The sequence below is a fragment of the Thunnus maccoyii genome, chromosome 23 (assembly GCF_910596095.1).
Source record: "Thunnus maccoyii chromosome 23, fThuMac1.1, whole genome shotgun sequence".
In the NCBI taxonomy this organism is placed as follows: domain Eukaryota; kingdom Metazoa; phylum Chordata; class Actinopteri; order Scombriformes; family Scombridae; genus Thunnus; species Thunnus maccoyii.
Window position 1 is genome coordinate 17,654,613 of NC_056555.1, and position 14,439 is coordinate 17,669,051.

The window sequence follows — 14,439 nt, forward strand, 5'->3', positions numbered from 1 at the left end:
GATAAGTGAAAGCGTTGACCTTTCTGTGGCATTAGCTGATAAGTCAGGGGATCACCAAAGTCAGTAGGCTTTATCCTCTGAAGGTCATGAATGACTGCACAAAATTTCATGGCAATCCGTCAAAAGGTTGTTGAGATATTTCAGTATTGACCAAACTGACAGACTGACCGACATTGCCATCCACAGAGCTGAGCTGATAGTGTGGCTAAAAAAAATCCGTATGGATTTTAAGCTAAAATAGACCTTTCTCATCAGCCTTAATCACAAGAAGTGGCTGCAACAGAGAAGATCATCTCATCCTCCCTAAATGAGACCCCAAAGATTTGCTCTATTTGCAGTCTGTCATATTAACTGTAATAGAAATAATTAGATTTTTTTTTTTCTCCAGGAAAACCTGCAGAAATCAGCATAACCTGAGATTATTCAAAAACATGAAAGGGGTCTTGTCTTTTGAAAAAAAAAAATGTAATCAACACTGTTAAGTCACATCAAGCTTAACTTTTGACCTCAACGTTGAGCTTGAAGCACCGAAAAACAAGACGAGTTTAACGCAGAATGCTTTAGAGGTCATCCATGAACCAGAGCCCTGCTTCTCCCAGTGCTTGGCAGTGTGATAATTACCTCTCCTCACTGTTCTGCCAGCTGAACAGCAACTGAATCACCATTTTATCACTGAACCGAGATTCCAAAGTGCACTCTTAATTTTCTCTAATTGTCTGACAATCAGTGAGCTTTTCTTTTTCCAGTCAGGAGCCGCCAGCTTAAACAGAGTCTCTCGGGTAAACGTGGGACTTGACATTGTACGTATTTGCACAAAGGAAATTCTGGTGGACACTGGAAGGAAACTCTGCACACAAAAAAAAAGACAATCTGAAACTTCGGGATGAAAAACAAACTGTCTCCCTGACTCTTCTGTCAAGAGAAAACTGGAGTTGCTGATATTAAAACGCTTATCTCTGTCACTGTTTTGTCATCATTTGGCATAAAGCATCACAAACTATCCAGGTTGGTAAAAATATGAGTGTTGTCTGTACAGTCCGACATGTACACACAGATAGAAGAACAGATACATACAGATAAACATACATGCATACTGATACAGACTTTGCATGCATGTGTACGGACGCACGCACCTATAAATATTATGCACATACATACATCATTGCCATGAATTAGGGAGCATACACATGTGCACACATGTGCAACACATGTTTTTGATTGTTACGTACATGTACATATTGTCATTATTGAGATTGTCACTATTATATAATAAAAAAATCACCTTTTGTCATTTCTATGCACTGGAGGTCAAGCTGTTTCGCTGCCATTTATAACCAATATACAACCAATGCAGGTTTAATGACTAGTATACTCAAAGAAACACCATTAACCACCAAAATAAACATCCTTTTCAAAACTGCAAGGTGCATTTTTTTGTGTCAAAGACCTTCGCAGGAATGGCAAACGCCTATTAATACAAATACATTGTGACAGATTGCCCTCATCCCATAGTGAAGTCTATCCATTTTGACAGGAACACTCTCTTCTTTTCAGACATTAAAACAGGGCATGATACTTTGTGTCACTGAATGATTTAATGAGCATAATAATAATAATAATAATGATACAATCTGATGGAAACCATATGCCGAGGCTACCTTGGTCAACACAGGCGGCATGTTCAATCATCGTCAACAAAACATCTAAACACCACCAAGGCCGTAATTTCGTGGGAGAGAATTGCACTACACCCTTCCAATATTTTCAGGTATTTATACGATCTATTAACGTGCATTTACGCCGAGGCTTTCACAGGTGTATAGCGATAGAAAAGTACTAAGCAGCTCTGAATAAAAAGTATTTTTTCTCCCTGGTAGCGGCACCACTCTGCATTCAGTGCAGCGCCTTCAATCTTTTTTGCCTTACTCAGTAGGTAAGTCTCCTTATTTACTACCGAGCAGTAAGACACAGTCCTTTGTCTCCATTCTCTCAACTTGAATTGGACAGTGCTGTTCCTGTCGCAAAGAGATTTTAATTGCTTTAAGCCAATAAGAAAATGCAAGGCAGGGAATGAATGGTTTGCGCGCTTCTTCCCAGGCCGAACGGCACATAAACAACGGCACAACAAACCCTGCAGCTCACACAGATTTCCTCGTAGCTAAATCCCAGAGACCGTCTCATTGTTTTACTCCTGAGTGAGAACAGGAGATAGGGGGGTCGCAGCACGGAGAGCGAGACGCCAGATAAGTTGTGCGAGTAGATTTTTATTCTGACACAGCTGCTCCCGAGTTGCAGATTGCTTATCCTGAATCAATGCAATCATTCTTGGATGTTTCACAGCCTTGAAACCCTGGGAACAAAGTAAACAATACCGGCATTTAAGAAAAGAAATACACAAATAAGTCAACAAAGGAGAAAAAAAATAAGAGGATGTGAAATAAGGTGACTGTTTACACCAGCTGCTGAGCACTTATTAATGAGTTTACGGCCTGTAGTTGTCTCTTGTCGGACTGGTGATTAATCCGCCCATCTGTGGGGGGACTGGAGACAGAATGGATCGTTCTCGGGTCCCAGGGCTTCTTGCCACTTTGTTGCCCTGGTGAGGCCATCTGGGCCAGAAGAGAGCTAATCAGTCATAGGCATGCCGCAAGCTTGATCCCATGTGGCAACCTGATCAGCCATCAGCATCCAAAGTTAAATCAGAATAACTTTTGTCACCATGTGAGATAAATGTCAGAGTTTTGCTTCCTGGAAGGTTTGCAGAGACATATAAACTATGTACATTGTGACAAATGATGACAGTTCCTCTATAAGAGTTTAAATTATTAGTCAGGTGTCTGATCATTAGATTAGAAGTTTTTCTGACATTTTATAGACCAAACAATTAATCGAAAAACATAATAAACAGATGGACTGACACTGACCACTCAATTATTATGTCCTTGGTGGCATTATTGTCCACCTGTCCTACATTCAAACAACAAAAAGAAACAACAAACCTTTGCTTCTCGATTGCTTAGTTTATTTAATATTTTATTATCACAATTAATTAAGCTTATAGGTCTTAAATCTGACGGGGGGATTCTCCAGACTTACCTGCTTTTAATGTAACAGAGATTATATTTGTGAATGAGTTCATTTTTAATAAATAAATAATTTTTAAGCTGAGCCGTATATTGAGTAATAAGCTTAAAGTAATTAGAATTAAAGACTTTTTAAATACTGAAAGTAACTAGAATAACAGTGTTAACATGTCAGCTTTGTAGCTTATTTTTTGTATATCGTGCATACAGATAAGAGTGTGTAACTCATGTATTTGATACATGCATTAATACTTTTTGATGTGAACCTACACTTTTAGATCTGTGAATGTTTTTAATGCTCAGTCTTTCTAGTATTCAACACTGATCTCTAACCAGTATCAGATTATAAGCTCTGTGGTACTTTATATATAGAAAATACACAGGAAACACGTGTAAATCATGTGATATGTTGTCTGTTTTTGATGAGAACGTAAATCTGTTGTCACAATAGAACAATACTATACATTTGCAGTTAACTTTGTTGGTAAAATGACACATCTGAACCTCTCCAGGGTTAAAATCAGTGCTTCTTTGTTTAAAAATATATATGAGTTGCTATAATTCAACAGGTTATGCTGTAAATTATGTTGGTGTTCCATGTGCTCCTTTTTAACATAAGAAAGTAGAGATAAATAGCCAACTAGTGTAAAATAACATGACGCTGTGGGTTGGTTTTCCTCCCGTCCTCCCTACATTTTTGAGTCACCAGTCACTACTACTCTCTTCAAATATCCAGTTTCCCCTTTTTTTAAAATGTAGTTCTTGTAGGAAAACACTGGAAGAAAGACTTTATAAGCCAAAACCTTATGTTTTTTTGTACCATTGTGTACACACTGGATTTTATTAGTTAATACAAATGAAGAATCTAAATGTACTTTTCCTAGATTTACTACCATATGAGTATTAAAAAAAGGTTCTTCAAGTGAGCTGACATTTAACAATAAAACATAAAATTACTATAAGGCACGCTGCCTTTGTAGGATCTTTGAGCTCCATTTCTAATGTGTCTAATCCTGCAGATCTTAATATTACTATTTTTATGGAGACACCATGTACAGCTCCTACTACCCCCCGTCCCAAAAAATAAGGTTAATAAAAAAATAATGAAAAAAAGGGGGGCACTTCCCTCTTTATTTATTTATTATTATATATTATTTTTTTATTCCATTAACAATAGAGAGGCCTTGTATTTTAACACTCATAGTGGCTTTTCTCTTTCTCCTTCCTCCTCCCCTGACTAAATCCCACTATCCTCCCGCACTCTTCACCTCCTCTAAACTTGCTCCCCTTCCTCTCCTCCTATATGCACCCCATCCTTCTAACTCTCATCCTCATCCCCCTCCTGACCTACTAACCCGCCTCCCCACATACTCATCACACATGCACACATGCACGTGCTCTATCCGCTACTCACTCCACCACCCACACCTGCACACATATGCACACGTACCCACACACACACACACCCACACACAGATGAAATGTACTTAAAGGTTGAAAGGTCCCACGGAGATGAAGCCTAATGCCAAACAGAATAATAATGGTGATAAATTATCATTTGTCCATCTCATAATAGTAATAATAATAGTATGTCTTGCTTGGGATTTTTAAAAAAAGGAGAGGAAAGGTATAAGGACAGTAAGAATGGCATCTCAGTGTCTATAGGTCACTGCACTACGCTTACCCGTTCAGCTCGGCTCAGTCCTGTCACTTTCTTATCTGCTGTCCGTGGCGCTGCACATTATGCACCAGGGCTGGAGTCTCCGCTTGGGAAACTTATTTTCAGCATAGTTTAAGCTTCTCCTGCATTTGTAAATTGCAACTTCTCTCTCTCTGTGCCCTCTCTCCCGTACCCACAGTGCCGCCGGATAGCGTAGCCGAGGTTTAATCCCACGTTTATCCAATCCTTGTCTGACTGGAAGATAATCCTTGCGTCTTCTCCTCGATTTTAGCGGACAGGTCCTGAACAAAGCCGATCATCTGGTCTCGGATCTTGATTTTTTTTGTCACCTATGTGTTTTTAGTATGTTGACTTTGGTCTGGTAGTTCCATAACTTCAGGATTATCATGTGTGTGGATATTTGGCTTTTCTTCTGCTTGACATCGATCCTGTGGCGCCGTTCCAAATCCACCGAAGCTATTTTCGCTCCCGATAACGACCAATCGACCAGACAATGTGTTAAACTGTCTCCTTCTTCCTCTTCTGGTAGACTGAGGATTCGAATGTTGTTTCTTCTTATTCTGTTTTCTCGAGCATCAAACTCATCCTCCGAGTATTCAAGCTGGTTTTTTTTTTCCTTCCAAAGAATTGATTCTCTTTTCTTGTGAGTCAATACACTGAGCCTTGATTGTGCGCATCAGAGACAATAGATTCCATTTTCTCGTCAAGTGATTCAACTTTAGTTTCAAGGGGATTTCACTTTATGTTCGACTGTTACCAGCATCGACAGTATGTTCTCTAGCGGAATAACATTCAACTGTTCATTACCGTCTCCTTGTAGTTCTTTATTCTCTTTGTCTCCGGCCTTCTTCGGGGGTTTGGTTGATTTGATTGTTTGCGCTTCTTATAACTAACAAACACGTCAGATCTCTCAAATCTTTTAAACTTCCACTTGCTTCCAGTTCATCTTCTCCCTTCCGCATGGATTAGTCTTCTGGATCTTTATTATAACACAGTTTAGGCGCAGCTTTCCTGGCGCTACTCATACCCCATGCGCCTCCAGATCAGTTATTGTTTATTTTAAATGTGAATACAAAAACGGTCTTGTTTCTCACTGCACATATGGAAATGTGTTGGAAAGTAAACCTTGGATGCTTTGGTGTGATCAGAGGAGGTAGCTGAGAATTACCTTCATAGACCATCATATTTCAAATCGAAACTTTATTGATTTCTCAATCCATTTAGGTGCCGAGCAGCACCCCACTTGCCTCAGCTGACCTCCGTTGGGGCACAAGAAGTCAAGAAACAGCAGGATGTCAACTGTTTTAAATAAAAACCTGCTGCACGGGATGAATACAGGAGCTAATACACTGATGGAACAACAGTATTTGTTTTGCTCTCAGGAAATGAAAAACTTGTTCGCTCGATGCAAACTTGTCCAAAAGTTACAGATTTGTATTTGATTTCTATTTGTTATCTTAAATCTTTATACAAAAATTGGTCACAAAAAGTTACAGTTTAAGTGAGAGCAGGCTGCATTTTTTTGTTTGTACATCCGAACAAACAGTCCCTCCCGTCCTTGGATGCCACATGATTTTTTTTTTTTTTATAAATCCCACAGGGGCAGGTGATCCCCTCGTAATCTGGGTCACATTATTTATATGAAAGAGATGGCAAAGTTTAAAAGAAAAAGAAAAAAAACTCCCAAAACTTTGATTCAATGTGCAATCTGTTAAGCCTCATTAAATCTCAACAGCCTGTTTAAAAATGACTCATCATTAACTCCTGGCTCAGAGACCAGATTTTAGAGATTCATTACTGGAAGACTTAAGACATGAGGCAGCAAAAAAAAAAAAAAACCTTGAAAATATGAAAAGTGCATTAGAAGCAGAAGGAGGAATTTTGCTTATTTCATTGATATTAACCTCAACACATATTTGTTACAGGCATTTGTGGTGCTGCTGCTGTCATGTAAATTCTCCTCAGTCTTATTCTTTGGATAGAGAAGAGAAACAATATACTGCATGAATGGTTTTCTCTAAAGCTTAGATGAGATGCACATCTGTCATAAGCGCTTACTTTCCATTGTTTTTGCTCCAGCTGCATTCTTTACATTCCAGTGGCCGTGACTCCCTTTAACTCCAAAGAGGGAAGGAGGAGGGGGACGTGACACTCCTCTGGACTGATCCTCGGTTTACAGCTCATGCTAAGGTGTCATTTAGCAACATCAGATATTTTATTTGAAACTTGCCTTGCTGTGACTGAACTTTTTCGGTTAGAAATTTGAATTCAAGCAGCAGCAGAAGCGGCGGCGTCTAATTTGAACAGTGAACGCCTCGTCGTCGCATCATCACAGACTGTTGTCCTTCATCAAAGGTTGGAAAGTTTGTATTGAGAAGTTAGAACATAGATATGAACAATAGCTTACACTGGACTAACACTTAGATAAGGAAGGACAGTTGCCTGAAGCTTGGAGGGTCAGTTAAATAAACATGGCTATAGATAAAGATAATGTATGGAACTTTATTCTTGACCTTTGGGAAAAAGTATATAGAACAAAACAATCTATGTGTAAAGATTAAATTACTAGCTTTAGGAGCTTTCAAACTTATCTCACGGTCATCATTCAGCAAATGGAGCTCAGCTTTCATCATGGGACCGAACCCTACGTCAGTGAAATGGCAAGGATCCTTGCAAAATACTGAGCGAACCAGAAACAGACATGAGTCGATTTATACCGGTTACGGCATCGATTGGAGCAGGGAGTCAGTCAAAGGTCAGAAAAAGAATAAGGAGGCCAATCACATTTGACGCAAAAGACCCCCCCCCCCCCCCCCCCCCCCCCCCCCCCCGTGAACAGAAACAGGGGTTACAATCTCCCTCCGTACTGTACAACCACTTGTTACACGGGACTGAAGTTCCACACTTATGTGACGACTGAAAGCTCTGACAAGCCGCCTTTGAGCTTGAATTTCTTTATTTACTTTGAACAGTCGTCCAAATACCTCACATGAGTAACTACAGTCCATTGCTGTGAATTATGATATGATTTATGCTGGCTAAAGGTTGTTAGAGCAGCAAGAATCATTGAATTTATCAACAAGTCGATCGATAGAAAATGAATCAGCAACTATTTTGATAGTTTTTTAATCGTTTTAGTCATTTTTTAAGCAAAAATAACAAATGTTTGCTGCTACACTGAATATCTTTGGGGTTTTTGACTGTTGGTTGGACAAAAAAAAGACATTTGAAGGCCACCTTGGGCTGTGGGAAATTATATATTATATTATTATTATTATGACATTTTAAATGACTCTCTGACATTTTATATTAATCAAGTAATCAACAAAATAATCTGCAGATTATTATATATAATAACTCCGTGTGGAGTTTGCATATCTAAGTGAGGTTTCTTTGACATGTTCTGGTTTCCTCTCACAGTCCAGGAACATGCAGGTTAAACTAAATGTTGTGAATTTGATTGTGAGTACTTGTCAACCTGTCCACAGTGTACCTCACCTCTTGCCCGCTGCATGCTGGGATAAGCTCTGTGTGACTATGTGACAGGTGGAAATAAACATCTGTGGAAAAATAACATCTAACTTCTTCCCTAGAAAAGCATCATATTCAGCAGCGAGACAAAAAAATCAAAGGAATTGAACTAATCTGAATAAATACTGTTTTTACCACTATTAAGTGTCTGCATGCTAATACGCCGAACTCCACAAAGGGTAAGTGTGTTTCTTCTGCAAGTACACAGTCTGTTAATTTAACAATAACACAAAGAAGACAAAGAAGAATTTGCATTTCAAATGACAGCCAGATATCTATAAGATACAACTACCGACTGCATCCAGTTTTACAGCCAAAACAGCAAGCTTGTCTAGATACTTTCAAGCTCAAACAAAGCACCGAGAAAGACTGGGAGCTGTAGAGTTTGGCAGTCAACATCAGCTGGCTATAAACAGTTTAGTACGGTTCTTGAATAAAGAGTTTTATGTGCATAAAGTGACCATTACTCTGCCCTGTGGGTGTAGTAGCAGTAGTAGTAGTAGGAGGAGGCTCTGATAACTTACGGGGACAAAATTTTCGACTTCCTTAACTGTGTTACGACATGAGTCTCGACACGCCTAAGGCCAAGCTTCTGTGGTAATTTGCCGAACCACAGTAAACATGGCTTTTCTACGATGAGCAGAAATGCCTCCGGGCTGCACAGTGCTGTGCTGGAATGTCTTGGACGGAGCTGTTTGGGGAACTGTGTATATCTGTTTGACCTCATTAGTACCGCGGGCCAGGGCTGTACAGTCCATGTGCCAAGTCTGTACTCTCCCTGCTACTTTATACACATCACTGGAAGGAAGCTCGTTTGCTAGGATGAATTGGGGGGGGGTGCGAAAAAGAGGGATAGAGGGATGGAGAGAGAAAGAGTGTTGTGTTTATTTGCACAGGGATTAACTTACACTGTTGGCATGTTGATAAGGGCACCGCGGTTGTAAGATGAGGGGATTTGAATGTTAGAGCAAGAGAATGTGAAAGTAAGAGTCAAAACACACACACACACACACACACACACTACACACAGCATCCTTGGCATACTAATAACATGTTGTTAAAATGTAAGAATGACTATGACTGTGTCATTTGCATCAGGCAGAGCAGTGTAGTGTTTATAAGACGTACACAGTGTGCAAATGATTCTAGGGAATATGTTTTCTTCAGTTTATTTCCTTGAATACAAAATCCCAAAGCATCTAAAAGTCTTGCACGCATACACTGTACGCAAACTAGTGTGTAACTGTAAAGGTGCACGGTGCAAGATCAACATAAGATTGTAATGTGTGATGACAAGAGGCCAAGACTTGTATTCATCCTCCAGCGCTCATGAAAGGCATACCGTAGAGAGAGGAGAGCGTTCTGTTTCGAAGCATTTAGAAATGTCTTAGTGCCTCTCTGCACAGACGGTCATTGTATGATTTAACTGAAGAGGGCATATTCAGTGTGTACCAGTCAGGTAGATGAAGGTAGGTGTAATAGAAAAGGCCGAATTGTTTCTGACAATATAGAGAAACTAGAAATCAGAACAGTTGGCATGCAATACCACAATGGTGGGCATGCATAGTGCATATATATATATATGTATATATATGGATTCGATGCAACAGTTTTACTGTGTGTGAACATTAAACAGCCTGAATTGTGTGTCTTTGAAAGCGACACAGAGACATTAACTATGCCGATTCATCCAGGGCCAAAAGTTAACGGTCATGAAGGAGCTGGAACCACATCAAAGGCCTCCAGTGCAGTATTGTGTCCAGGCTGAAAAGGGAGGTAATAGTAAAGTGATGCCGGGCTCCAAACTGCTACAGAGAATTACTCTCGATATTTTCACCATCAGCTGGCATTTGAGTGTGTAGATGTCAGCTCAGTAATGTGCCGCTGAGTGGATCTATTTACAGTGCTGCTGGCTGATAGTGTCCTCCTAATTAATTAAACACTCACATTCTCCTTTAGAAGCCCGAACTGCAGGCTCACGGCCACCTCGCAGCAAACAAGGGTCCAATTTAACCCTGGGACCCAATTAAGTTACTGGCATTCAACCAGGAGTGTTGCCCCATTATACAGTGTAGCAAGGATGTACCAATCATCGACTGTGTATAAAGATGGACGTAGCGAGGTGTGACGTCACCCGTTGGTTTGCACTGGAGCCAGTTTGAAGTCCAGAGTTGCTGCTTATGGTTGGCGCCAACTTGTTCGTTTGGAGCCAGGATCTTCCAAATACGGAGTGCGGGGCGTTGCCTTTCCAGCTCCGGAAACACACCCCACTATCTCGGACCGAAGCGAACACTACTCTACTGACAGAAACAAGGTTCTCCACCCATCTTCCAACAAAAAGCAGCTGAATCAGGCACTTCTCGGTTTAGGACAGCAGACCGGACTGGGACTGGAACTGTTTGCACAATTAAAGGCTGCAAATTAATCAGTGTGCTCCAGTCCCTTTCTGTTTTTTTGAAGACTACTCTACCGACACTTTGCGTCTCACTTTAAGGTACTTCCGCTTCATCCTCAAGCAGAGGTAGTTGCCACTTGGTACCAATTAGCAGGATTGTGACTGAGACTGATTCACAGACAGATCATTTTCCCAATCCTGTATTTGTTTGCTTTTGGGTATGGCAGGTTTCAAAAAAAGTTACTCTGTCAAAACACTGGAACTGCACAGCAAGAGATCCGCAAGCTATCTGTGGATCACACAAATTACTAATATGACAACATATGTCAGCCAGCTTTTTTTTTCAGATGTTGAACTCTTTTATTAAAGTTTTGTGTGTATTTCAGTGACAGAAAGTGCAGCTGTCAGTTGAAAAACCTCATCTGAACTTCAGCACCTTGTTCGTGCTACAGCTGAAGAGAAGCTGTTCAAATCCCATTCAAACCCTTCACTCAGGTATCTCTATATGGATATAATAACACTATATACTAAATATAATACCTTAAGAAACAGTCAAAGGAAGGCGGTGATGAAGGCTATATTCTCCAAACACGGAGCTATTCAGCTGTCAAATATGTCAATTTTGGCAGATACTGTTAAAGGGGTGCCTGGGCAGATGGAGCAGGTGGTATGAATGAACAGTTTTCAGTCTATCTTGCACATTCAATCGCAAGCATTAGGCTCTAATGGACCCATTCTCTCCCATGCAGAAGAGAATCAAAACTACTCCGCTTTATGTCCACACAGCTACATGCAGGGTGGCTTTGCTCTTTAGCCGGGCGTCTTTTCAGGAGCAGCAAAGCTGCAGCTGACAATACACTCCCATTTGGGGGGAACCCAAACTTTGTGCCAAGTCTTTTCCTGCTTCCTGCAGCATTCTGCCACAGATACAACACAAAACACCACACGACTCCGACTCTGCATGACGTCTGGGTGTTGCACGGAGCGGATGACTACACCCACAATGTATACTGGCACAGGAAGAGAGGAGGGAAGCGGACTGAGAGAAGGTACGAAAGCAACAGAGGGAGCAGATGTAGAAAAACGAGTGCAGAGATAGAAAAGAAGCTTAGCGATGCAGCTCTCATTTGCCACGCCTAATTAGGATAACAATGGATGCTTTCAAGTTAGGATAATAGAGGCCCATCATTCATCATAATGGCTGGAAGAACGGCCTGGCCAGAGCTGAACTCATGTAGCATACGGTGTGCCACAGGAACCAGGGGAGACTCATATAGTAGTCAGTCTGTGGATTTAAGGAGCGGCTAATAAAGGCATTGGACTGGAGCCAGAGGCTACTGGACAGTTTAACGAGCTCAAAGAAGAAAGTATTACAAGGGAGCTGCATTGAATTCCATCACAGCAGTCAGACTTCACTTTTTAAGAGAGGGCACTGTATATTTCTTATCTTTAACTGCATTATTACGAACCTTTTTTTAAATGACAAAACATGTTTTTTGAAGCCTACAGTTATATATATAGTATACACCGATCAGCCAGGACGTTAAAACCACTGACAGATGAAGTGAATAACATTGATTATCTCGTTATAATGGCACCTGTCAAGGGAAGGGATATATTAGGCAGAAAGTGAACCGTCAGTTCTTGAAGTTAATGTGTTGGAAGCAGGGAAAATGGGCGAATGTAAGGATCTGAGCGACTTTGACAGAAGCTAAATTGTGATGGATAGATGACAGTCGGAGCATCCCCAGAACAGCAGCTCTTGTGTTATGTTCCTGGTTTGCAGTGGTCAGTATCAGGGCTGCATGATATTGATCTTTTTTTCTGTGATATATATTGCAGTATGGATATAATCACCAGATATATGCAGTGTGTTATTCTATCCTCTTCTAACAAACCCCCCCTTCTACTTCTACCACACTTGATTCAGCCCTCTGCCACCCCTCAAGGATTCAACTTGGACTCTTCCACTATTGATTTCACTATGTGACTCTGACACCAGCATGGACAAGTGGAGAGAGAACAGGTGGAGAGGTATTTGAGACGTACAAATGGACTTGTGTGTCGCGGTTGTGTTATTTAAATGTAATGTACCATTTCTAACAATGTTCTTATGTATGCTTAATCTGAATGGCTGCGGATGGTAAAACTGTCAAACTCAAACTCCAAGCAGATTTGCCACACTGCAAAAATTGGAGGGGAATGGTTTGAGAAACATGAGTTCAAGGTGTTGCCTTGGCCTCCAAATTACCCAGATCTCAATCCAGTCCGATCCATGGAGGCCCCACCTCGCAATTTACAGGACTTAAAGGATCTGTTGTTAACATCTTGGTGCCAGATACCTTCAGAGGTCTTGTGGAGATGGTGCCTCGATGGGTCAGAGCTGTTTTGGTGGCATGAGTTGGACCTACATAATATTAATGTTGTGGCTGATCGGTGTATGTCGCATATAATGTATCCAAAGAACATGTGATGTCCACCCTGGAGGAAAAAATATGCTGTTTGCCCCGAGTGACACGAGAATCTAAAAGAACTTGAGCGTGCTGAGAAAGCAAACAAAAGACTCATTAAATAAAGTGGGTGAAATTATGTTTTCTGGTGAGATAATGGAAAAAAAAGCTTGTTATTCAGTGCATGAACTCCGGTCAACTGCGTGCATGAATGTGTGTGTGTTAGGTAGGGGTTAATTCTAGACCGGCAACAGGAGAGTTGTAAACATTGACCTTTGAATGTAGTTCCGCTGAAAAGACGAAATTACACAAATCCTACATTTATGCCCGAGGAGTCAGTTGTAAGTCTGAGAGCGAGGCAAGAACAGGAGGAGGGTGACTGTGCCTTCAATTTTCTTTTCATTCTCCTCATTTCATTAAAGTCTGTTTTTCCCCATTGCCTTTAAATTCAAAGAAAATAATCAAAAGGAAGAATAGAATGAAAGAACGAGTTGAGGGAGTCAGAAAATGGGATGTTAATGAAGGTGGAGTGTAAACAGCGGGGCATGAGTGAAAGGAGTGAAGAACCGGGGAGTTTTTGTTAATTGTTGGAGGCAACACTTGCCGTCCCACTTCTTAAAAAGGATGTTACACTGGGACGGGAGGGAGAGAGGGCACACACTCCCCTGACCTCAGTCTAATTACTGCATACCTTGTGGTGAATAACAGTGATTCTGCAGGAACTGTGGAAGAGAGGAGGATGATGTGATGCCCTGATGGTCGCCTGGTTCCATTCGTACCTCCCTGTGGTATATAAACCGGCGCGGGATGTCGCTGCTGCCCCGGGGCAATGAGAACTTGTAGGGGGGGGGAAAGTGTGTGTCTGCTCTACATTCTCCACTCTCCTCGTCTTCTCTTCACCTCTCATCGCTATCTGCTAATGCACTTTTGACTTGCCTGAAATGTAGAGATATGAGTTTTTTTAAAAGTTAAGTAGAAACCTGGACTGAACGCAGATAGCAGTGGTAGCCCTGAGCTGGATAAGTTTTCAATCAACAGTCGGGTCTAAGTTTGGCTTTCTGCTACAAACGCCGAGCACAGAATGTCTGATTCAACCGAGCTGGAAGGATAAAGTCAAAGGGGGCATATTTTGGACAACATATTTTTGGTGTGAGTGAAGCTCCTGAAGCATAAAATCAATGTTTAAAGAAACCGAACGCAGGGGAAAAAATAACAGCCAAGAGCCACTGGTTATTTAGAATAGAGAGCGGCCGCGGTACAGTACGGCCGAAAGCCAAAGATTCTTCTACATGTTACAGA

General features: G+C 41.0%; 1 protein-coding gene across 8 annotated transcripts in view; it reads right to left on the minus strand.

Annotated features, from left to right (window-relative positions):
- magi2a (membrane associated guanylate kinase, WW and PDZ domain containing 2a) overlaps window positions 1-14,439 on the minus strand; it is a 235,785-nt gene that overhangs the window by 202,577 nt on the left and 18,769 nt on the right. The window contains exon 2 of one of the 8 annotated variants that reach the window (XM_042403981.1): window positions 13,832-14,076. The exons of the other annotated variants lie outside the window; for them this stretch is intronic. Coding sequence (XP_042259915.1) covers window positions 13,832-13,913 — 82 coding nt within the window. The 5' untranslated portion in view covers window positions 13,914-14,076. The remainder of the gene's footprint in view (window positions 1-13,831; window positions 14,077-14,439) is intronic. 8 annotated transcript variants of the gene reach the window in all.